Below are 22,554 nucleotides of genomic sequence, written 5' to 3' on the forward strand. Positions count from 1 at the left end.
ATGTGTGCCGATCAAAATCACTTGAATAGATCAGCTGGATGAGGCTAATGTGCTCATTTCTGTGGGTTGTGAAGCACTTAAACAACCGTATAACAGCTATGAACGTAACTGGTAACATAACATTCGTTTTATTTATCACTTGTGTTTGCTGAGAATAAAGAAGATAATGTATAATAAAGAGGTTAAAATGCTCTTAAATCGCTGTCTGTACAGGTAAAAACTGCAAATCATATGGGACAGTGCATAAACCTTTTATTATGCTTTTAATTCGGAAGAATTGCCCGGATGTGCCTCACTGTGACGTCGGGTGGTTTTGACGTGCAGCTGCGGCTCCAAACAGACGACAAACATGGACGTCACATGTGAAAGAGTGACCTAAACATGGTGGTTCCAGTTCAGCGGGGGAAAATACAGCAGCGACAACGAGGTATGTTTGACACCAGAACACATTCAGCAGGTCGGCTCAGCTCTTGGACCGACCCGCTCTACCAGAACATCCTAAACAGTCTCTGGACGCGGATGGCTAACAATGAGCTAAAGCCAGTCCTTTAACGGCATCCATCATCGGACACGGTTCCTTCAGTTTCTTCAATTAATGTTTTTAGTCACCAAAGCCTTTTGCGACACGGGCGTTTCTAACTGTGTAGCAATAGTTAGATGGATAATCAGATGTTTTACCATCAAGGTTCACTTCCTCAGCGCTCATGAAGGGAATGCGGGTCCATTCTGTTCTGATACCCGAACCGGTACGGGACACGGACTGCGTCCGATCATTTAAACGGTGACGTCTCGAACGCACAAATCCGGCGCAGGGAAATAAATAAACGCGCGTGCACACACACGCAAACACCGCACACATTCACCTGGTCCTGCGATACAGTCTATAGCTTTAGAACCCTGTCCGACAATGGACCCCGCTTCGGTGAAGGTGGCGGTGTTAAATGTCCTGCAGCTGCTCAGGCCTGTGTGTGTGTATGTGTGTATGTGTGTGTGTGTGTGTGTGTGTGTGTGTGTGTGTGTGTGTGTGCGTGTGTGTGTGTGCGCCTGTGTTCTTGTTCTTGCTTGTGCTTGTTAAGGCTATAACGGGCCGATATATTAAAGCGAAAGTAAAACAGGAGGAGCTCACTGGACATTTTTATCCCGTCGTTTCCTCGTTCACTTCATCACGTGACCGACCATCGCGGTTGCCCAGGGTGATGATGTGTTGAGAGCTCATCACATTTAGGAAGTCAACCACCAGCAGGGGTTCCAGCCAATCACGTGAAAGATGTCTATCTTTATGTTTTTACTCATGCATTCCACTTGCTCGGCCTGTTTACTGGCTGCTCCCTGTGGTTTTACTGGAGTTTAACTGGTCAAACAGCGTGGTCGCAGCATCCCGAACACCCTCGCCACAATTTCCCAGCATGCATCTACTTTCGTGGTGCACTGTGTTCGCTGACTGATTCCCCCCCCAAAAAAAGATTAAATAATATTGTTTGTTATTTGTGTGAGTGGGATTTTTTAGCTTCCGGTTTTTGGTGACGTTCTGTGGATCTCGGATGCTAACATTGCAGCGCGTTAGCGCATTAGCTGGTTAGTGTTGCTGCAGCATAGTGAGACGTTGTAAGTTTGTGTCAGGTGGCGAAGCAGCACTGCAGTTTTCGGCAGCAATGACTTCCTGTTCCAGCGTCTCAGTTCCTCTTTACTGAACAGAAAAGCACCTCGGCGCGTGCTATCATTGTTTCCTGTCCAAAAGCTCAGGTGGGCGAGGCCTCAGCACTCATGTAGCGTCGCAGCTCGTGCGTCCAGGCGGAGTGGAACAACACCAGTTTGACGACAGGAAGTGGATTTGTGGTGACACAGCTTCTGAGCAGAACCAGATTCAGTTTCTTTTTTGAGTATGTGAAGTTGCTTCAGCTGGAACCTCACCTCTACCGTCAGGGTCCGACTGTAGGGAACAGTCCTCCTCCGCTGCGCAGTGCCAGGGTCAGAGGTCAGAGGCATGTCTGAAGCTGACACGGATTCCATCCGAGGAGAAGAAGAAGAAACCATGTTAATCAGGAATCAGGACTGTGATTAGTAAGTTTGTCTGTGATTGGCTACTCCGTGTGACATCATCCTCAGGCTGACAGGCCCCGCCCCCAAAGGCCCCATTTAAAATGTATCCTACAAATGTTTTATCTTTGGCTCTTTGACTGTATGTGTGTGTGTGTGTGTGTGTGTGTGTGTGTGTTGTGCTTACTACATACTGCGTGCTAAAATACTCATTCTACTAGCCAAGTGAGGACATTTGGACAGTCCTCACTTAAGAGAACTGTTTGAGGGTTAAGATGTTGTTGTGTTGTGGTTAAGGGTCAGGGGTCAGGGTTAGGAGCTGGGTAATGCATTATGTCTATGAACGTTGTCACAAAGATAGAAGTACAAGTCTGTGTGTGTGTGTGTGTGTGTTGAACTGTATTTTCACCACTAGGAGATGAGCTGTGGTCACCAGGAAGTGATCTATGAACAGGAAACAGGCTGGAAGGCTTCTTCCTGTTTTCCTGCTGACCTTTGACCCTGTGTTCTTCCCACTTCCTCTGCTGCGACCTTTCTGGGGTCACTTTCACCTTGTTATTTGGCATCATATTCTGGAGGGTCCAGGCTGAAATTAGATTTGTCTCATCATAATCCGATTAACATAAGTAGATTAAACTGTGAATTGTTCATCAGGCAGATGTGATTAGCGCAGCAGCTGATACTGACCTCTGATTGGCTGCTGGTCAGAACGCTCTGGGCTGTACTGCTGCCAGCCACCAGGGGGCCACTCTGGACTGTGTCTCTGTTCCTTTATAAGCTCAACACATTTCTGTTGATGCCTTCAGGCAGCGCAGGTAATCATATGATATGTTTGCAGTAACCTGATTATTGTAACCACGGCAACAGGGTTCCCCCTGCTCTGGATGAGATGTTGGCAGGGTTTAGTCAGTTTCCAGTACGACGTTACATAAGGTGGATTTGGCATGGTGCCTCTTATTTACACACACACACACGCACACACACACACGCACACACACACACACACGCGCCGCTGTTGGACTAATTAATCTTCATCATCTCCTAATGTTCTTTGACAAAATGTTTTGGAAAGTAATGAAGTTCATCTCCTCCCAGCAGAGGCATGACAGAGGAGAAATGTCCACAGCTGGTGGACTATTTTGTGGTGGCGGGTTTGGACCCGGTGGGACCATGGACGTCTCTGGAGGAGGACGGTCGCGCCTCGTCTGGCTCCTCGTCGTTCATGGCAGGCCGAGGGGCGGAGTCTGTGACAGACTTGGCGGTGATCGCCCGTGGCCTTGGCGAGGAGGTTCCAGAGGGTTTCACCTGCATTGACAAGACTCTGGGTGGACATTTGGCCGAGCTGAGCGCCGGGCTGATTAACAACCCTCACCTGTTCCTGTGCTACCGCCGGGGGCGGGACAAACCACCCATCCTGGACCTCGGGTGAGTCCTGGCAGACGACTGTTGGGTTATATGAGAGTGGAATGAGAATCTAACGTTGCATCATAACCAAGACGTTGATGTCGCAGGGTGAAACGGTGACCAGCATGATCCTGACCTGTCTGTCAGGATCATGCTGGTCCACATGATCGCCAGCTTTTGTCCCAGTTCTGCTCCTCGCAAACAATGCTAAGAGTTGCTAAAGAAGCTAAGATGGCTAAAAATGACAGGAGGACACAGTACCTCAGGCACAGGAACAGCTTGGCTCCTGGCAGGTTCTAGATCAGCTGCTGCCCACAAGGTGTTTCACCTCTGAGCTGCCTGTTATGGTTTGGTCAGTGTTCTGATTTCATGTGTCTCTCTGGTCTGCAGGGTTCTTTATGAGGGTAAAGAGCAGCTGAAGCAGGGTTGGTACATCATCGAGACCACGCCCTACAGCCGCTCTGCTAGTCTGACCTCTGGCGGAGGCCCGGCGGCTCACCGCGTGTTCCTGACCTACCGCCGTGCTCTGGACACGCAGGGTCTCCACACCCTGGGCATCACTGATATCGGCCTCCTGTTGCCCAGCAAGGGAGAAGTGGCCCCACACACGTTCTGTCGTGTTGACAAGAACCTCAACACCAGCATGGTGAGTGTCAGGAGGCGGGGCTTATTTCCCTGCCATAATCACCAAGTCTTCATCAGCTGGCACTCGCTCCTGCTGACTAACATGTTTGTGTCCAGTGGGGTCCGGCCCTGTTTGTGTGCTACAAGAGAGCGGTGGCTAAAGCTAATGCCCTGGTCTACAAACCCAGTGAGTATCTGTGCGTCGTTAGCATTAATATTAGCTAATGAGTATTAATATTAGGGATGTTGATTCATCATCAGCAAAGACACACTCACCAGATATCTGCTAAACTGCTAGGCCTCATGGCTCTGAGGTCCCCTCCCCTCAAGTCCTGCCTCACAATAAAAGTGCTTCCATCACATTTTGGGATCTATTTCTACCTTGAAACGTCCAGAATTCCTCCTCATTACAGCAATAATTGAGGTTCCTTCAAAATTCAAGGGGGTGGAAACCAGCAAATGACAGGTGTCTCAACACTATTTAAGGCGTTACCATAGCAACCGGCTGAGGTTAAATGTATGTCAGATCTGCCGGTGTCTGTTCAGTGATGAACTCACAGGAAATGTCTCTTCCTCATTCTCCTCCTTCTTCTATTCAGGCTTACTCAGTCGGTACCCGGAAGAGGACTTGGAGACGTTCCCTCTTCCAGACTCTGTTCCGGTCTTCTGTCTTCCGATGGGCGTCACCGTGGAGAGCTGGCCTTTGAACACAAAGTACCAGCTGCCCGTCTTCTCTACCTTTGTCCTGACATCGGCTTCTGGGGACAAGGTAGGTCTCAGAGATGTTGAGGAGGTCAGGCTTTCCGCAGCGAGGACTATGATGGACCCGTGTACCTGCAGGTTTACGGTGCCGCCATCCAGTTCTACGAGTCGTTCCAGCAGGAGCTGCTGTCGGAGCGGCAGCGCGTGAGGTTGGGGCTTCTCAGCGTGGTTGACCGGCGGCCTATCACCAACCGCAGCCTGCAAGTGAAGAAGAGCATCTGCGTCCTGTCACACTGGCCCTTCTTCAGCGTCTTCCAGAAGTTCCTCACCTTCATCTACAGATACTCCGTCTCTGGAGCTCAAGTCCTCCCGCTGGAAAAGTGAGTTCAGATTCATTTGATTCACAGTTGTTGGAGTGGAGAGGGAGCATTTGCTGCCCTGTGTTCACCTGTTGGTTCTCTGCAGACACGTCTCCAGCTTCATGCACAACGTCCCGTTCCCCTCCCCCCAGCGGCCGCGCATCCTGGTTCAGGTAAAAATGACAAATATAACAAGCAGACAATTGAATGCATAAACATGGTGAAAGTAAAAAAAAAGAAAGTTCTTAAAGATCTGCCCCTTGATGCTTAAAAAATTATTTAAAGCTAAAGTTTGAGTTACTTTGGAGCACACATCGTCATCATCTGATGGTAGCAGCACTATTAGCTGTAGCACTGTAAGCAGTGTTAGCAGCACTATTGAGTGTAGCAGTGTTAGCATCATTAGCAGCACTAGTAGCTTCATCGCTGCAGATGTTTCCTGACCCTCTGGACTCCTCAGCTCTCCTCCTACGATAATCTGCTGCTCTGTCAACCGGTCTCATCTCCGCTGCCTCTCAGGTCAGTTAAAGTTTCACATCTTCACCTGTTTGACTGATGCTTTGATGACTGATTTCATTTGATGACTCTGTAGTGGCGCTAGCTTCCTGAAGCTGCTGCAGAACCTCGGGCCAGAGAACGCCTGCACGTTGCTGCTCGCTGTCCTCACAGAGCACAAACTGCTGCTTCACTCGCTGCGGCCTGACGTCCTCACATCTGTTAGTGAGGCCCTGGTGTCTGTAAGCACACACACTCACACTCACACACAGACACACAACCAGGAACAGGACAGGAAGTGAGAAGGGTGTGTGTGTGTGTGTGTGTCTCAGATGAGCTTCCCTCTGCGCTGGATCTGTCCCTACATCCCGCTGTGTCCGCTGCAGATGGCTGATGTCCTGCTCGCTCCGATGCCCTTCATCGTTGGCGTCCACTCCAGCTACTTTGACCTGCATGACCCTCCCACCGATGTGGTGTGTGTGGACCTGGACACCAACACCATCTTCCAGTGAGTCCAGTCAGCTGCACACTGATGTGTCCCCCAAACGTCCAGCGGAGCTGAGGGACGTTGATTAAGAGAAGCTAAACTGACGTCAGAGAAATATTGTTTAATAAAAGTGGAAAAGCACATGAACACAACATTAACCTGAAGGTCTGAAGAACTTCGGACTGATCCAGAACTGCCAGGAACTCTAAAATTGACCTTTTGCCGATCTTGAAGGCAGCAAACCAAACTTGACCTTCTTCTATTTTAGGTCAGAGGACAAGAAACCGTTGTCATGGCGATCCTTACCCAGAAAGCAAGGGAAGACTCTGTTCAACACTCTGACAAACCTCCACAAAACTCTGGAGAAGAGTGAGTGAAAGTTGGTCTGCCTTTACGTTGACATAAACGGTGCCGGTGGCCTCACGCTGTCTCCTCAATGCTGCAGTTTGCAATCCTGGCCAGGAGGAGGCGACGCTGGAGTTCCTGTTGACAGACTACGATCAGATCTATCGGAGCCAGAAGCAACTGGAGCTGGAAATCCAGGAGGCCTTCCTGCGCTTCATGAGCTGCCTCCTGCGCGGCTACAGAAGCTTCCTGCTGCCGATCACCCAGGCGCCGTCCGACACCACCACCGACTGCAGCTCCCTGTTCAACCTGCAGGGTGAGTGCTGGTTCCTCCGCCGCCGCAGCGAGAACGCCGCCAGCTCCTGCTGATCATCTTCATCCTGCAGGTTTTCTGAAGTCTCGCGAGCGAACGCAGCAGAAGTTCTACATTCAGCTGACCAGAACGCAGATGTTCACTCAGTTCATCGAAGAGTGTTCGTTTGTCAGCGACCGGCACACCTGCCTGGAGTTCTTCGACGAGTGCGTCCAAAAGGTCTGATAGGTCGCGACCTCCACTGGGTTAATGAAAGTGGTCCAGCTGCAGTGGTGCTGAATTTGTGTGTCCTCCCTCAGGTGGATGGGGAGAAGCCAGAGGAGGTCCGGCTCATTGATCTGGATGACAGTCACAGCGGAGAACACACAGTCTTCATCATGCCTCCTGAGATTCCTCAGGAAGCTGACGGCTCCGACTGCCCTGCCCTCTACAGGTGTGTTGCAGGTGTGTTAAGCTCGGCAGCTTTCTCTGTGCTTCTAAAAAAAACCTTGGTTTCTCCAGCTACGAAACGTTTCCCACGTTGAGGCCTGAGCTCTTCGACCAGCCCCAGGACCAACTACGGGTCCCCGCCAAAGGCAGTGCCCCCAGTAGCCCCGCCCCCCGGCGGACAAAACAGGTTTGTAGTCAAACAGCAGGAAGGATAAAATATCTGTTGATATCAGATATGAAGTTTTCAGGACGCGACAACCGTTCCCCTCTGACCTTTGGTCAGGGGTGTTTTAATGCCCTCTAGTGGACACTTAAGGTATAGGCAGGACATGTGAGTGGAAGTGGGGTGTCGACTCATTGTCCTCGTCTCACAGGAGATCAAGTTGGCTCAGAAAAGTGCTCAGAAGTATTCTGCAGTTCCAGACATGTGGTCTAAGTGCCTGCTGGGTCACTGTTATGGCCTCTGGTTCATCTACCTGCCCACTTTTGTTCGGGCGGAGAACCTGAAGGTTCGCACATTGGACACAGCCTATGATGTCCTCAAACACATGGAGAACCGCAAGGTGGTGCTCCCAGACGAGGTGAGATTCACAACCTGAACGCCTTTACAAAGTGGAGGTTCCTCAGGTCTGATGTGTGTGTGTGTGTGTATGTGTGTGTGTGTGTTGGGGGGGTGGGTGTCTTTCAGGTGTGCTACAGGATCCTGATGCAGCTGTGTGGTCAGTACGGTCAACCTGTTCTGGCAGTACGAGTCCTGCTGGAGATGAAGAAGGCCGGCCTCACACCCAACACCATCACTTATGGATACTACAACAAGGTACACACACACTTTAATGTATGTTGACGCGCTCATTTGGGTCTGATTGGTGGATGAGATGGTGGCGTGTTGATGACCTGGTTTCTGTCCTCAGGCAGTGCTGGAGAGCAAGTGGCCATCCACCAGTCAGGGAGGACGTCTCCGCTGGGCCCGGCTCAGGAACGTCCTGCTGGCGGTGGCCCAGTTCAGACAGCCACTCAAGCGGCGTCAGAAGAGCGGATCAGTGGGGTCACGAGGTCAGGGTTTGGGTGGTGTTCTGGTCTGCGTGGTAGGAGGAGCTCCCGTTAACGTGAGCTTGTTTTGGTTAAAGAAGCCTTTGATGCTGAGCAGCGGCTCCGCCCCCACTCCGCCCTGATTCGTCAGTCCAGTTGGAGCGGCCTGTCTGAAAGCTCCAGTCACGAGTCTCTGACGGGTCCTTTGGTGAAGAGCAGCAGTCTGAGCAGCATGAAGACGCCTGCTGACAGTTCGTCATCCTTTTCTTCATCTTCCTCATCCTCAGTGGCGTCGTCCTTGCCCCGCCCCTTATCTTCAGTCTTTTCTTTCTTCAGAGATGAAACCGTGCAGGAAGACCGTCCTTGGAGCTGCCGGGACCAATGGCTGCAGCATCGACGCCATCTCCGGTAAACCTCCAATGGGGCGCAGAGATGCATCCACCCCGCCCCCTGTGGCGCCCCCTGCAGGTGTGCTGGTTCGTCGGAGTCAGGTCTGCCTCTCCACCTTCTACAAGGAGTGTGCAGAGTCGGCTGATTCTGAGCTGGACTGCAGCTTCCAGCCGACACGGCGAGATGGCAGGTTGGTGCTGTTAGCAGGGTAAAAGGTCAAAGGTCACTGCAGACAACTCAGATTTGACAGTCAACTCATTAGATATTCTTTTTTCCAAACATTTATGACTCTATTGAATCATTTTCCATCCCGTTTTGACTCTGTTTTCATGCTTTTGCTCCTCAGAGTGGAAGGGAATCATGACAAAGTGGTAGACGAGAATTCCAACAACGTGTCTTCGCCCAGTCGAGGTGGCCTGACGGGAAAGCTCCAGCAGCTGCTCACACCCACCAGACACCGATTATCTGTGCGCAGGGCCGCCAGTGTGGATGACCGGCGAGCCCGAGGAGGAGGAGCAGCGGTCGGTCGAAGAGTGTCTGAGCAGCGGCAGTCGAGGAAAGTGGCTGAAACCATTCTGAGAGCCAAGGAGAAGCTGGTCAACGCCACATCTGAGGTGAAGGCTGTGACATCACTCTCTGCTTCTGTCTGTGAAGGTGCTGACATGGGCGTGAACACAGTAACTGTTCAGAGCAGGAACCAATCCGGTTCAGTGATGCTGCTCATTTACAATCAGGCAAAATCAGACAAAATGACTAAAATCAATGATTTGGTCAAAGCTTCTCGTTTGACCTCCTCAGAGGTGTTTTTATCATCTCCAGATGGTTCGTTACAGCACTTTCTGTGGATTGAAAACAAGTGCTTTTAAGCTTCATATTAAACTACTTATGGCCTTTTCCCAGAGTTCTTTGTCAGTAGGAAGTGACCTCGACTTGACGGATACGCCGACTTCTAGCTACCCTTTGCGGCGATCCTGGGATGCCAATCAAGAGGGGGCGGGACTTGAGGTAGAGCTGACATGACAAATGGCAGATTGATTCTGCGAGGGCTTGTGGCGCTGAGCCGACCTCCGTGTGTCCAGGTGCTGATGACCAGCTGCTCGCTGTGCCGCAGCTGTAACTCGCTGGTTTATGACGAGGAGATCATGGCGGGCTGGACATCAGACGACTCCAACCTCAATTCATCCTGCCCATTCTGTGGCGCCTCCTTTGTCCCTTTTCTGAACGCTGAGCTCTGTGACCTCCGACCCATCAGCAGGTTTGCAATTTCTAAGGTCCGGACCGGTTAGCATTAGCTATGTAGCTGTGTGTTGAAAGGTCTGGATTGTGTTATATATGCATTTCAACCACTAGGGGGACTCTGGATTCTCTGTATTCATTTTTATACACTTGTGGTTCTTCTGTGTTGTTTCTCAGTTCGGAACAGAGTAGCTGGAACCCTGAGGAGGAGCTCAAAAGTGCCATCAGCCCCCCCACTGGTCAGGACTCCTCACTGCGGCTCCAGTGTAATGGCCTGACTGAGTCCGGCTGTGAGACGAGCAGACTTTCAGAAAACAGCAGCGCAGCTGTGGTACTCCTTTACTACCTGAATCTGCCAAAAGCTGAATTCTTCCTCTTCACCAGTCTTTCTATTCCCTCCTCCTTTAGGGAGCTTCAGCAGGCGGAGCTCCACAGGTGACGGTGGCGTACCTGAGCCCTCTGGTTCTGAGGAAGGAGCTGGAGAGTTTGTTGGAGAATGAGGGTGAAGCAGTGCTGGCCCAGCCTCAGTTCCTGGACAACCACTCCATTATCTTTTGGAACCTAGTCTGGTACTTCCAGCGTCTTGGGCTGCCCAGTAACTTACTGCAGCTGGTCCAAGCGTCGCCATTGGTCAGCAAATTCGCACAGGTAAACTCACCTGCCGTCCAGCAAACGGACACAACTCAACCGTCAGCGATGCATCAAAGTGAGGGACAGGTCGCCGTTATAAAAATGGTTCGCTTGTACCTGTTTTTCCAGCCTGAAGGTTCAACTCTGAGGGTGCGGCTGCTGTGGGACACCCTGACCCCCGATGTGGACCAGTGGCCTCCCCTCTATGTCCTCTGGCGGATCCACAGTAAGAAACTGGGCAAACTTTGAAGATGTGAAAGAGGTTTTCCTGGCATCACTGTCTTTCTCCACCAGGTGGCGTCCCGATGAGGACTTACAGCTGGCGGCGACACAACCACCCCTTCACGCTGTCCTTCCTGGAAGAGGTGCTGCGCTGGGTGGGCATGAACGAGGTCCATAAGGCCATCACCCTTTTCCTGGAAACACTGGACAAGCAGCCGGGTTCACCGAGGACCCAGAGGTGGGAGGAGCTTTCAACACGGGTCACTACAGTTCTGATGGTGTCCTTGCATCCGTTGGCGTGCTGACCATGGTGTGTTTGTGTGTTTGACAGGAGCTTGTACAGAGAGATGCTGTTCCTCACGCTGGCAGCGATGGGCAAAGACCACATCGGTACGTCACACTCTGGTTCCTGCTGATCACAATCCAGCTCTCAGAACCAGTATCAAAGTGACCTTTCCTCTCTCGCTGCAGCTGCTTTTGATAAAAGGTACAAGGCGGCGTACTCGCGGCTCAGCGCCACGTTGGGCCGGGACGAGCTCCGGAGGAAGCGAGCGCAGCCTCCTGGTGCCAAAGCTGTGGACTGCAGACGTAGCTTCCATCCGCCGCTCCAGTGCTGAAGCATCTGGGGATCGTGCTCCCGACCCCTGGTGGACACGCCGCACTCCAAAACCTAAAGCGGCATCAGCAGATTCTGGCGCCGCTGAGGGTGAGGATGTGACCTGATGGTGACATTTCTGTGTTTCGTGGTTTTAGCAGCAGTCACAAGGTCAGATTTCCCTTCGTCACCTCCGAGAAAAAGGTTCTTTTAAAGCATAATTCACTTTTTAATGAAGTTTGTTTTTGGGTGAAGTGACCCTTTAACCCTCTCAATGTGAATTTGGACCTGCCGGTCAGCTGACTTCTGTTACAACAGGAAGTTGTAATAACTTAAGTGGAGGTGTTAGTGGGATAGATTAGTCATTTTATGAAGGCGCGTCCATGTCCTGTTATTCCACTCCTGTTTTACAACAACTGTACATTCATGACCTGATTAACATTTGTTTCCTAATGTGACTTTTCCTTAGCTGCTTAGTTAGCTACAGTTTTAAAAAGTAGCTTTTTATCATCAAAGGGAGATCGAGAAAGCAGAGTTTCAGCGCTTCCAACTTTACCAGTAAAAGTGAAAAAAATTAACAACCTTCTTGTGTTTCATTCATTTAAGATGAAAATTAAAACCACTCATTGGGTCTGAGCATGCTCACTGTGCGTGTGTGTGTGTCAGCAACAGTCTTCTCTGTAAATGACCTCACAAGTATGTAAAATAAAAATGTTTACGTTCTGACTGTTTTCAGGGTAAATGTCACATTTACAGCCTCTTGGTGTCTCTTTCACGCTAAATATGATCCAAACGTGTGATTTTCCTCTGCTGCTGTCACAAGCGTCAACATTTAGGTGGTAAAATGATGGTTTATTCTGAGTTTATTTAAAGGAAAACCGTGTTTGCTGTTGTAATTTATATGTGGCTGTGAGCTCACATGTCTGTTTTTGTAAGAAAAGGCCAAAATAAAATCTAGAGGTAAAGGGTTGCCCTGTGTGGATTATTTCGTTCATACCCGGACTCTTTCCAGACCCAGAGGAGTCTAAATAGGAAATCAGAGGTCTGCTTTCAAAATAAGTGTTTCTTAGATGGGGACACCATTCAGAAGGAGCATAAATATGAATGTGTAACAATATTCACTTTTCATTCAGTATAATTTTTCAAAAACTGTTTCTGCTTGCAAGGTTTTGAACAAATGTCATTGTGTGTAATTGTGAGTTTCTTTTAAAGAAATTATTTTGGTTCCTTCAGGACAGAGATGATGACGAAGCAGAAAACAAAAATACCGGCTAAGTCACCGGGGGAAGCGGTTACCTGTTGGCGGCCTGGGTCACTTTTTCACTGCTGCAAAAACACCATTTTGGTTTTTAATACACGTTTAACAATAGTCAACTAGTAATGTAATTTAGTAATGTAATCAAACCCTTTAAACACGAAAAACACAGATGACAATATTTTTGTTTCAGTATTTTTGCGACGTTGTCTGTCTGGCTTTGAAATTAGCAGCCGGAAGTAGAATCATTTGGTTGACTCGGCTCTTCGTTCTTCTCCGGAACACGTTCGGAACCCGCGCGTGAACCCGCCCTGTGACGGTGCAGTCCGCATCCTGTGATTGAGTGGGGCTGCTGCAGAGAAACCAGTAAGATGCTGCTGGGAGAACTGGGCTCACGGACCGCAGGCAGGTGCGTCTTTTATTCCAGCGACGACAGGAAGGTTGTTGTCTGTTGGCCAACGCTCGAGACGAGGCTCGTCCATGTCATGAGCGCGAGCCTCGCGATGCAGAGACGATGCCTTTTATTGCCGACATTATTATTGCTTGTTCGTCCCGGTTGTAGTTTGTTTTCACCAGCTACATCCCATTTCGTGGGATGTGGGATTTGAATTTGTGGAGAATTCTATATATTATCCAAATTAAATTTCAGATGAATGTTTTAAATGCTTTTTTAAACTGCGTATTTAATATGAATGAGTAGAATTTTATTTTTGTGATCTGTAATAGCTGTTTCCTGTCGGGGAGTGGCACGAGACCAGTGTTGGACTGTGGTTCTGATAGCAGTTCTGTCTGAAGAACCACGAGATGTTGAAAACTTTAGGACTCGTTTATCACGTGATCTCTCCTGGTAATGTTTCTTTTAGGTGGCTCGTGTCCACGGGGCTCCTGCTGCTGCTCCCCACTCTCAAAGGTAGATCTTTAGCCAAACTGCACTTTGTAAATGAAGTGTTAATCTCAAAATAAAATGTCTTGTAGCAGCTGCAGTGGCGTCGCAGTGTTGGCAGGGGGCGACCTTCTCAGCAGCCGTGGTGTCTCCAGATGTTGAAAGCAGCGGCATCGTGCGGGTTCCGGGCGTGATGTCGTTAGCTCAGTGTGTGGCGGCCTGTTGCGACCTGCGGGGTTACGACCTGGCGTGGCTGTTTGAGGGTCACTGCTATATTCTGAGCTGCCAGCAGAGGGCAAACTGCCGTCCGCAGGAGCGGCCGGGTGCCGACTCGGTGCTGGTCTTTCTGCGGCGGACATCACCGCAGACGCTGATCCTGCAGTCTCTGGTGAGGGGAGATCCATATGAAGGCAGATGGAGACCTCCCTCGCAGATCTTTGAGGATCTGGAGAGCCTGAAAGACCTGGCCCAGAACGATGGGTCTCAGCAGAATCAGCCTGAGCTGCGAATGCAGGATTACTCAGAAGGACGTCCGGAGGAGACGAGTCACATCTCCCAGACGGATCGACCATCTGTGACAGGACGCCCGTTCAACCAATCGGAGGCGGAGGAGGGTCCAGACCAGGGCCTGACAGGAAGTGATGTGGACCAGAGACGAGCCATGTCTCAGCTGAACACCAGCCAGGCGGCTGAGGGAGGCAGCAGGAGTCCAGCTGAGCCCCAAAACCTCACGCAGGTAAGTGATGAACGTATGTGGTCGTTAACGTATAGGAACCAAACCCAGGTCAGTTCGGACCTGGGTTTGGTGGGTTTAGGCCTGTTTCTATTTGATTCATTTATCTTCCTGACTTCAGGCTGAATCAGTGAGTGGTGCCGACTCCCCGCCGCTGCAGCTGACAACTGACTCAGCCCGCTACGAGGTAGTGACATCACTTCCTGGCTCTGCGAGGCCCACCAGCACGTCTGCAGAAACAGGTACACCTGCAGCCGGAGCCCCAAAACACCACCGGACCTTCTGGATCAAAGAGAAACATGGCTTGATTTACAGAAATGTGATGAACGTGAGATGGCTCATATGTACCCACCCCCACAGGTCAGCCCCTGATACCATCCCCAGGAAACCCTGTGGACCACAGGCCATCACCACAGCCCACAACTGGTACTACACACACACAGAACCCTGAAAAACAGGTGAACTTTGTAGACGTTTGGCCCAGTTTCTGGGGAAGACCTGGTCCGATTGTCCGTCCTGACCAGGGTGGTGGAGCAGTAGGTGTGGTGAAGGTGTATGTGACGAGAAAACACGAACAAACTGGAATCTTATCTGATCTGAAGCTGCCAAATGAGGTCCAGTTGAACCAGTATATCAGGTTTCAGGGACATAACAACTCAAAGCCCTCACCCTGATCCTGACCTCTGACCTTAACCCAGCTCTGATCCGACTGAATGTCCCCATGGTGCAGTTGGACCGATGTGCTGGTCCTCGTGTGTCACCTGGGGAGCAGAACTCCCCCCACAGCTCCCATCAGTGTGAACCTCTCCATGGAGCTGGTCTTCACCCGTCTGTCTCTGATGCTCCTCAGGTCTGGTGACGGTTTTCAGGCCTGCCGTCAGAGCTCCACCAGCTTCAACAGGAAGGGTCCTGACCTTTGACCCCACTACAATCAGAACCCCCGGTTCTCCACCCACAACCCCGCCCACCACCACCACCACCACCGTAGCTTTTCAGGCTGGTAAGTGAGCATGGGAACCGCTGCTCTCACTGGTTTAACCTTCACCGGGTTGACAATAATTCTTTTGTAGAGGTCAAGGGGTCAAACGGGGGCCCGGTGGCCATTGTGGGTCCAGACCGGAGGTTGTTTCTGCCGGTGGACAGCTTGTTGCTCGATGGCAGTGGCAGCACCGACGACCGCGGCATCGTCAGCTACCGCTGGGACGCCGTCAGGTGACTCCACCCACCTGTGTTTCTGAACATCGCGTTGAACGTTTGGTGACGGTTTCCTCCTCAGCGGGCCAACTGGATTGAAGCTGGACGGAGCCGACCGGGCGGTTGCCACGGTAACAGGCCTTGAGGCAGGACAGTACACGTTCAGGTTGACGGTGTGTGACCAGCAGGGGGCGACAGACAGCGCGCTACTGTCTGTGCGAGTCCTGCAGAGTAAGCTCCGGTTCTGCTCCGGTTCTGCTCCAGAGGTGATAACGGGCCAATGATCCACCTTCTCCTCCTGCAGACCGACGTCCTCCTCCCGTGGCCCACGCCAGCGGCAGCCACACGCTCACGCTGCCCAACAACTCTCTGGTGCTGCCAGGCTCTGTAACCGATGGCGACCAAAGCGAGGTGCACTTCCTGTGGGTCAGAGACCGCCAGAGTCCAGCTGCTGGGGTCAGAACTAATAAGCCGAGCCGACCAGAACCTTCATTGTCTCAGCGGAGTGAAGTTGGGGACATGGATCTTTGATGATTGTATTTCCAGGATGTTCTCTACGGCTCGGACTCTCAGGCTTCGCTCTACCTGGCCAATCTGGTCCAGGGGACCTACCTGTTCCGGTTGAAGGTGACCGACGCTCTGGGCCGCTCCAGCAGCGCCACCGCCACCGTGGAAGTCCGACCAGGTGGGAGCCAAACTGTCTCTTTGGATTGGAAAGCTCCCGGATATCAGTTCTGATGGATCATTCGTTGTGTCTGCAGAACGCGGCGGTGGCCAGGAGGTGGAGCTGGAGATGCTGGTGCCGGTGTCGCAGATCAGCGTTGCTCAGAGAGACACGGTGATCCGACAGCTCGCCGCTCTGCTCCACGTCCTCAACGGAGACGTCCAGGTCCGAGCGCTGCAGGGACGCTCGGACTCCAGGTACGGCAGCACAGCAGCAAATGGTCGTGTATCAAGAAGCGCCTCAGCCTGTTCACCCCGTGTGTGTGTGTGTGTGTGTGTGTGTAGTACAGTGTTGCGGTTCTCTGTTAGAGGTCCCACAGGTCCCATGTCCGGGTCCAGGCTGGCGGTTCTACTGAGAAACGAGCTGCTGGGTCAGAAGAATGACTTCCTGCTGTTCAGGGTCCTGAGAGTCGACGCCGTCTGTGAGTTCCTCGTGGAGGGGGAGGGGTTTGCTACGGTTATGCTAACCGTTTCTGTTATGCTAACCCACTCTGAAGCCTGATTGGCTGAAATGCGGAGGGTTACGTGACGCACGTTTGAGCGGCTTTCTCCTCATACTTTAGCGTGTCTGCTACGCTGTTCTGGGCGGGGCCAGTGTGATCCAGTCAGCAAAGAGTGCAGGTGCGACCTCTTCTGGACGGAGAACCCGATTCGTCGATACTTTGGCGACGGCGAGAGCAACTGTGGTAGTTCTAACATACTGTAGGACGGACCAGTAACAGCAGACTGGGATCGTCACCTGCTCAAAGGTTTTTCCCCTTTTCAGAGTGGCGGATTCTGTACGTCATCCTGACCAGCTTCCTGCTCGTGGTCTTTGTCCTCTCCATCAGCTGGACCTTCATCTGCTGCTGCAAAAGGTGAGCAAGAGGTGGTCGCAGCCCAGTCTGTCTACCAGGACTTCCTGTTCAGGAGTGTGTGTCTGTGTGTCCAGGAGGAGACAGACCAAAGTGAGACGGAAGACCAGGTACACCATCCTGGACAATATGGATGACCAGGAGAGGGTGGAGCTGAGACCAAAGTTCAGTAAGTCCCCCTTCAGATGGAGAGCCACCGGCTTTCCCGGCTGGTTCTGGCACGAACTGATTACGTGGCATCTTGTCGGTTGTCAGGCATCAAGCATCGCAGCACGGAGCACAACTCCAGCCTGATGATGTCAGAGTCGGAGCTCGACAGCGACCAGGACAATACGTTCAGTCAGGATGGACCCACCCGCAGCAGAAACCGGGGTCAGGCCTCTCGCTGTGGAAACACCTTTGGCTGAGCGGACCTGGATCCCCTTAAGACGGTTCTAGTGGACATTCAAGTTTGAAGGTCGTCATCACCCACAAACCCCGTGAGGCCAGTGTTGGTCTCTGACAGTGGACATGCGGGGTTAGCTTGCTGTTAGCCTGGAAACCCAATGAGGACTCTGGCCTGAGCCCCCCCCACGAAACTCCAGCAACTTTCATCAGTGGACACAAATGTGGTCATCGTTGCCGTGACCCTAAAAGGCTCAGCATTGGGCCCAGGAGCGCCCGCAGCTGTGGGATAAGGAGCGATGGTAGCTTCTGTCAAATGTTACCAATGTCAATATGAAAGGAGCGCACAATCAATTGACTGGTTCTTATTCAATATGCAATGTTACATGACAGTTAACCAATCAGACTGTAGGATTTCACCTCTTTTATAGTCAGTAATAAAAACAATAATCAATAAAATTACCTATTTTCCTCTAAAATCAGAAAACCATCAAAAGGCATCGCCTGACAATGAATCAAAGACAGATTTTACAAATTCAAAGAGATCGACATTTCATGTTCAGACAAACTGTGTAGATAGGTTTAGAGATTTATAAACTAGAAGGAAAAGAAACAACCATTAAAATCACATGATCAAATGCAGGACAGTTACACCATCTCTATCTTTAAACTTTCCATGTTTTGTCCCTTTTTGTTTGGCTAGTTTGTTGTAAAGTTTCTCAGGTTGTTAAATCTGCAATGTGATAATCAGATATTTCAATTGTCAAAAAGCTCACGACAAACTCTTACTACCACATACGCCAGCGCCTCCATCTAGTCCATTAAGTAGCTCATCTGCAGTAAAAGCATCTTTCTCTAGGAATTGTAAAGAACGCTGCATTAGCGTCACTTTTAGCATGTTAGCAGAGCTGTCGTGGCCATATTAGCCTTTTTAATTTGACATTAAGTACATTAAAACTAGCTAGAAGACAGCGTTGCTCCTGTTATTAAAAGTGTAGTCTGCCATTTTCTGGCTTTGGGGGATCACCACTGATCAAAGAGTCTGATGGCTGCATGATCACATGACCTTGGTGGAGTTCATGTGACTGCCGGCCTTTGATGGATCGTTACTGAAATAACTCAAAATTTTATGGACGGGTTTTAATAAAGATTTCACGACGTTGGTAATGAGCCACAGTAAAATCGATCGATCCGAGAAAGTAGGGTGGAGAAAGTAGGTGCTTTCCACCCTCCTTTGAAATCTACCATCAAAAACTAATGGAAACACTAAAAACCTCAAATAGCACTCAAAGGTTTTCCACCCTCATGAGGAGGAATTCTGGACGTTTTCATACAGAAGCACAATGCAGAAGGGTGATTTAAAGGGTGACAGGTGTCAGAAGAGCTGGGGTCAGGTTCAGAGCTCTGAGGACGTCGTCTCTCGTGGTCAGTTGGACGGGCGCCACCATTTAAAGGATGCTAATGAGAGTCAGCGTCCCAGCCAGAAAAGGGCAGATCACATCTTTAACTCCTCAAAGTGCCGCCGTTTCAGGGCGCCAGGCCGCCGAAGCAAACGTACTTGACCTCCAAGTACTCGTTGATGCCGTACTTGGAGCCTTCGGCGCCCAGCCCGGACTGTTTGATCCCTCCGAACAGCGCCTCCGGGGTCGACAGCAACCCCTCGTTGATTCCGACCATTCCAACCTCCAACGCCTCGGCAACACGCCAGATCTGACGCACATCCTGTGAGAAGAAGTACCCTGGGGACAGAGGTCCATATTGGTTAGACTGGGAGACGAGGGGGGCGACTGGGTACGCTGGGACAGAGTCCGACTCACCGGCGAGGCCCATGTTGGACGCGTTGGCGATGGCCACAGCCTCGTCCTCAGTGTTGAACCTGATCGGGGAAAGTTCTGGTTGCTTAACAACATCAGCATCTGGATCCACGCAAAGCCAGAACCCCCGTTTCACACCAAATACGGACAAGATCTTTACAGGAAACACACAGTCACATGACACCCACACACTTCCTGTGAGGAGTTACCGACCGGACAACGGGCACCAGCGGTCCAAAGGTCTCCTCCTTCATGCACAACATGTTGGTGGTGACATCAGTAAGCAGGGTCGGCTCCACGAATGACCCTTCCAGACGTCTCCCGCCCGTTAGGACCTTTGCTCCCTGCGAAACGGCGTCTGATATCTGGAGCGCCACCTGCAGGTCAGTCATGGGGGGGTCTTAAAAACCAACATTCTGCTTAAATATTAAAAGTGTGAAATGGCCTGAACTGTGTCTGACCGTGACCATGGCGCTGCAAACGGGCCGTCTACACGGCTTATACACATATAAGGAAGCGGCGTGATCCCAACATTAAACGTTCTCAAAAAAAGAGTGGACCAATGAGCTGGACTATGGCGTCAGGTTAGGGTCAAAGGTCACCTGAGCATAAAAAGCATTCTTCACCCTTTGGAGGTGTGACCCAAGGCTCTCTCAGGATTGGTTAATTTCAACAGTGGACACACCCCCACACGGGCGACCAAGGCCTGATTACTTCAGTAATAAGGATCAAAGCCCACCCCGGTCCAATGTGACATCATTCTGAATTAAAAACGTGCTGATTTCCAACGTGCTAATGTAAACGGGGCCTAACGATGCGCTACAGGTCAACGTTGACACATGAACTGCTTCCTGGGTCACCACCTTCTCTGCTGCTCTGCTGTTGATCAGCGGCCCCTGGGTGGTGTCCGGCTCCGACCCATGACCCATGCGGAGCTCCGCCTCCATCGCTTTATGAAGCTTTTCCACGAAGCGGTCGTGGATGCTGCTCTGAACCAGAAAGCGGTTGGAGCACACGCACGTCTGTCGGGCGATAGAGAACAATGACGTCAACGGACGCAGGAGGCGGCTTCGCTCAGCAGCCCTCAACACTCCACCTGGCCAGAGTTCCTAAACTTGGAAGCCATGGCTCCGCCCACCGCCTTGTCCACATCAGCACTGTCGAACACAATGAAGGGGGCGTGGCCACCAAGCTCCATGGACGCTTTCTTCACAGTGTCGGCAGCCATTTTCAGCAGCAACTGAAAAACAAACACTCTGAACTGTATCTCTACACTACCTCTCTCAGCCAGCAGGGGGAGACAGTCCGAATCTCTCACCTTGCCAGTGGCCGTGGAGCCAGTGAAGGAGATTTTGGCCACCAGTGGGTCGGTGCAGAGGACCTCCCCCACGGTTGGGGTGTTTTCTCTGGAACAAGGAACCACATTGAAGACCCCCGGTGGGATCCCAGCCTGTTCTGCCAGCTACCATCCGGGACGGCGACAAGAGGAGAAAGAGACGGGTGAAAATGTTGTGGAACCACCAGAGGTCACCAATGAGGTCACCAATGAGGCTCCACTGGAGCAGGCAGCCCATGTGGCCAGAAGCTGACTGAGATGTGCTGACCTCAGCCAGAGCGAGGGCCGACAGCGGCGTGTCCTCTGCAGGTTTGACCACCACAGTGCAGCCGGCAGCCAGAGCAGCTCCGACCTTCCTGGTGATCATGGCACTGGGAAAGTTCCACTGTGGATAAACATCGTATTTGATTAGAAGATGGTGGTTAAGACAACCTGTGGAGACCTTGAACCAGGACTCTCTGTTGTCTGCAGGACTGTCAGAACCTGTCGTTGCTCACCGGCGTGATGATGGTGGCCACGCCCACAGGCTGTTTGAGGAACAGAATTTTCCGATCTTTGAAAGGTGAAGCTATGATGTCTCCATCCACCCGCCGAGCCTCCTCGGAAAACCACTCCAGGAAGGACGCGGAGTAGAGAATCTCTCCCACAGCCTCACGCATGGGTTTACCCTGAAAGACCAGGACCTAAATCAGCCTGAGGGGAGGAGCTCTAGGTGGGAGCTGAGGATGAATGAGGAGAACCGCGATGAGGACCTCACCTGAGAGGACCTCACCTGAGAGGACCTCACCTGAGAGGACCTCACCTGAGAGGACCTCACCTGTCAATGGCTGTTGATGCCAACAGGTTACACACTTTGATTTATTTATCTTTTTACAAAAACTGATCAAAATTAGACTGAACCCTTTTGAGATTCCGTCGACCAGAACTGGACTTAAATCATCACACATACAAATGAAAATTTGATAAGAAGCATTTCAGTCCAAAGGGCTAAACGGCTGCATTAGCATTAGCATTAGCATGCAGCAGTACTCACACACTCGAAGGTGATGAGTTTGGCCAGGTCTTCTTGGTGCAGCACCAGCAGGTCGAACCATCTCCTCAGCAGCTGACTCCTCACCTGCAGGAGCCAACGTCATGATTTCCGTGCGTGTGCGCGCACATGGGGGCGTTATGTAAATCCGGAGAGCCGCTGACGGCCGTACCTTAGCGGTTGTCTGTTTCCAGGACTGAAACGCCTCATACGCAGCCACCACGGCCGTCCGGGCGTCGCCGGGCCCGCAGTTGGACACCCGGACGATCTCCTGCCCGGTGCACGGGTCCACGACGGGAAACTCCGACGCCGCGGAGACCCAGCGACCGTCCACGTAGCTCTGAGTCCGGAGCAGCGGAGCGGCGACGTCCAGGGTGTAGCGTCGGTTCATGGCGGCGGTGCTGAGCAGCTGCCGGAGGAGGCGGCGGCTGGACCGCACACAGAGGGCGCTCATCCCGGACCAGGCGCCGCGGAGGGTTCGGGCGCTTTCTGTCGGTTTCAACCAGTCTCGCAGGCTCGGCTGGGCGTCACGTGACGCGACCACGTGACCACACAAGCACGGTGCCCGTGTGTTCAAAGATCACAGAGGTGGGAATGTGTGACGATGGTACCGGGACCAGACTATATTCTGGAACAGGGCTTGAGTGGACTTCTTCACGGTTACGTTTCAAGTCTGTTTTTGCCTAAACGACAATGGAGTTGTGAGTCTTTTGCGTGGATCTGTCGAGAGAGCTGATACCCCCCCCCCCAACACACACACACACACACACACACACACACACACACACACACACACACCTACACACCTGGGGCAATCAGACCAGCTCTCTTTGTTCCTCACCCCTCATCAACCGTGTCAGGCCACCAGTGAAGACCATCAAGATGTGGCCGGCAGGGGGCGACTCTTTACTCCAGGATAGGTCCACTACATCACCACCATCGTGTTGGATCGCAATACCTCTCGTGTGTCACTGCTAGCCCACGTGTTCTTTGAATGAAGACTTCAAGAAGAAAAATGCCAATTTTAACATTTTATTTAGCAAATAGAACC

The 22,554-nt window shown here is 51.5% G+C and overlaps 3 protein-coding genes across 9 annotated transcripts; 2 read left to right on the forward strand and 1 right to left on the reverse strand.

The window, feature by feature from the left end:
• The first annotated feature begins 271 nt into the window (after nt 1-271).
• On the forward strand, nt 272-12,266 carry dennd4b (DENN/MADD domain containing 4B). 5 transcript variants are annotated; one of them, XM_011605212.2, is made up of 30 exons: nt 310-427; nt 1,924-2,061; nt 3,133-3,462; nt 3,832-4,087; nt 4,183-4,252; nt 4,665-4,834; nt 4,906-5,147; nt 5,233-5,299; nt 5,587-5,645; nt 5,719-5,863; nt 5,954-6,129; nt 6,377-6,477; nt 6,554-6,769; nt 6,840-6,985; nt 7,066-7,199; nt 7,268-7,382; nt 7,570-7,776; nt 7,884-8,012; nt 8,107-8,248; nt 8,323-8,475; nt 8,561-8,804; nt 8,961-9,228; nt 9,515-9,619; nt 9,694-9,869; nt 10,028-10,181; nt 10,259-10,498; nt 10,610-10,706; nt 10,775-10,940; nt 11,034-11,092; nt 11,174-12,266. In XM_011605212.2, the coding sequence occupies exons 2-30, from the start codon at nt 1,985-1,987 to the stop codon at nt 11,317-11,319; spliced, it is 4,590 nt and encodes a 1,529-aa protein (XP_011603514.2). In that variant the 5' UTR covers nt 310-427; nt 1,924-1,984; the 3' UTR covers nt 11,320-12,266. The 5 variants fall into 5 exon arrangements, with proteins under 5 accessions (XP_029694088.1, XP_011603515.2, XP_011603514.2 ...); XM_029838227.1 differs by having other exon boundaries at nt 8,326-8,475; XM_029838228.1 differs by lacking the exon at nt 1,924-2,061 and having other exon boundaries at nt 272-427; nt 3,136-3,462.
• Nucleotides 12,267-12,845: 579 nt separating this feature from the next.
• On the forward strand, nt 12,846-17,725 carry kiaa0319 (KIAA0319 ortholog). Of its 3 annotated transcripts, XM_011605227.2 has the most exons (16): nt 12,846-12,961; nt 13,416-13,462; nt 13,528-14,171; nt 14,290-14,410; nt 14,529-14,594; nt 15,019-15,168; nt 15,239-15,380; nt 15,445-15,593; nt 15,667-15,818; nt 15,909-16,047; nt 16,124-16,283; nt 16,371-16,507; nt 16,649-16,771; nt 16,852-16,942; nt 17,017-17,108; nt 17,195-17,725. In XM_011605227.2, the coding sequence occupies exons 1-16, from the start codon at nt 12,924-12,926 to the stop codon at nt 17,344-17,346; spliced, it is 2,403 nt and encodes an 800-aa protein (XP_011603529.2). In that variant the 5' UTR covers nt 12,846-12,923; the 3' UTR covers nt 17,347-17,725. The 3 variants fall into 3 exon arrangements, with proteins under 3 accessions (XP_011603529.2, XP_029694190.1, XP_029694191.1); XM_029838330.1 differs by lacking the exon at nt 12,846-12,961 and having other exon boundaries at nt 12,984-13,462; XM_029838331.1 differs by lacking the exon at nt 12,846-12,961 and having other exon boundaries at nt 12,984-13,462; nt 17,020-17,108.
• A 5-nt stretch (nt 17,726-17,730) lies between these two features.
• aldh5a1 (aldehyde dehydrogenase 5 family, member A1 (succinate-semialdehyde dehydrogenase)) lies at nt 17,731-22,090 on the reverse strand. Its single transcript, XM_003965798.3, has 10 exons — nt 21,676-22,090; nt 21,507-21,590; nt 20,971-21,141; nt 20,742-20,858; nt 20,456-20,599; nt 20,234-20,377; nt 20,001-20,159; nt 19,351-19,514; nt 19,141-19,199; nt 17,731-19,062 (listed from the first exon to the last, which is right to left on the reverse strand). The coding sequence occupies exons 1-10, from the start codon at nt 21,955-21,957 to the stop codon at nt 18,851-18,853; spliced, it is 1,536 nt and encodes a 511-aa protein (XP_003965847.2). The 5' UTR covers nt 21,958-22,090; the 3' UTR covers nt 17,731-18,850.
• Nucleotides 22,091-22,554: the final 464 nt, after the last annotated feature.

This window comes from Takifugu rubripes, chromosome 7 (assembly GCF_901000725.2).
Source record: "Takifugu rubripes chromosome 7, fTakRub1.2, whole genome shotgun sequence".
Taxonomy (NCBI): domain Eukaryota; kingdom Metazoa; phylum Chordata; class Actinopteri; order Tetraodontiformes; family Tetraodontidae; genus Takifugu; species Takifugu rubripes.

Coding starts and splice junctions, on each gene's coding strand:
- dennd4b (XM_011605212.2), top strand. CDS start 1,985: ATGTCTGAAGCTGACACGGATTCCATCCGAGGAGAAGAAGAAGAAACC. Junction 3,463..3,831: donor CCACCCATCCTGGACCTCGG/GTGAGTCCTGGC, acceptor TCTGGTCTGCAG/GGTTCTTTATGAGGGTAAAG. Junction 6,770..6,839: donor CTCCCTGTTCAACCTGCAGG/GTGAGTGCTGGT, acceptor TTCATCCTGCAG/GTTTTCTGAAGTCTCGCGAG.
- kiaa0319 (XM_029838330.1), top strand. CDS start 13,357: ATGTTGAAAACTTTAGGACTCGTTTATCACGTGATCTCTCCTGGTAAT. Junction 14,411..14,528: donor CAGCACGTCTGCAGAAACAG/GTACACCTGCAG, acceptor CCACCCCCACAG/GTCAGCCCCTGATACCATCC. Junction 15,381..15,444: donor TACCGCTGGGACGCCGTCAG/GTGACTCCACCC, acceptor TTTCCTCCTCAG/CGGGCCAACTGGATTGAAGC.
- aldh5a1 (XM_003965798.3), bottom strand. CDS start 21,957: ATGAGCGCCCTCTGTGTGCGGTCCAGCCGCCGCCTCCTCCGGCAGCTG. Junction 20,859..20,970: donor TGGCCACCATCATCACGCCG/GTGAGCAACGAC, acceptor GTTTATCCACAG/TGGAACTTTCCCAGTGCCAT. Junction 20,600..20,741: donor CGGCCCTCGCTCTGGCTGAG/GTCAGCACATCT, acceptor CCCGGATGGTAG/CTGGCAGAACAGGCTGGGAT.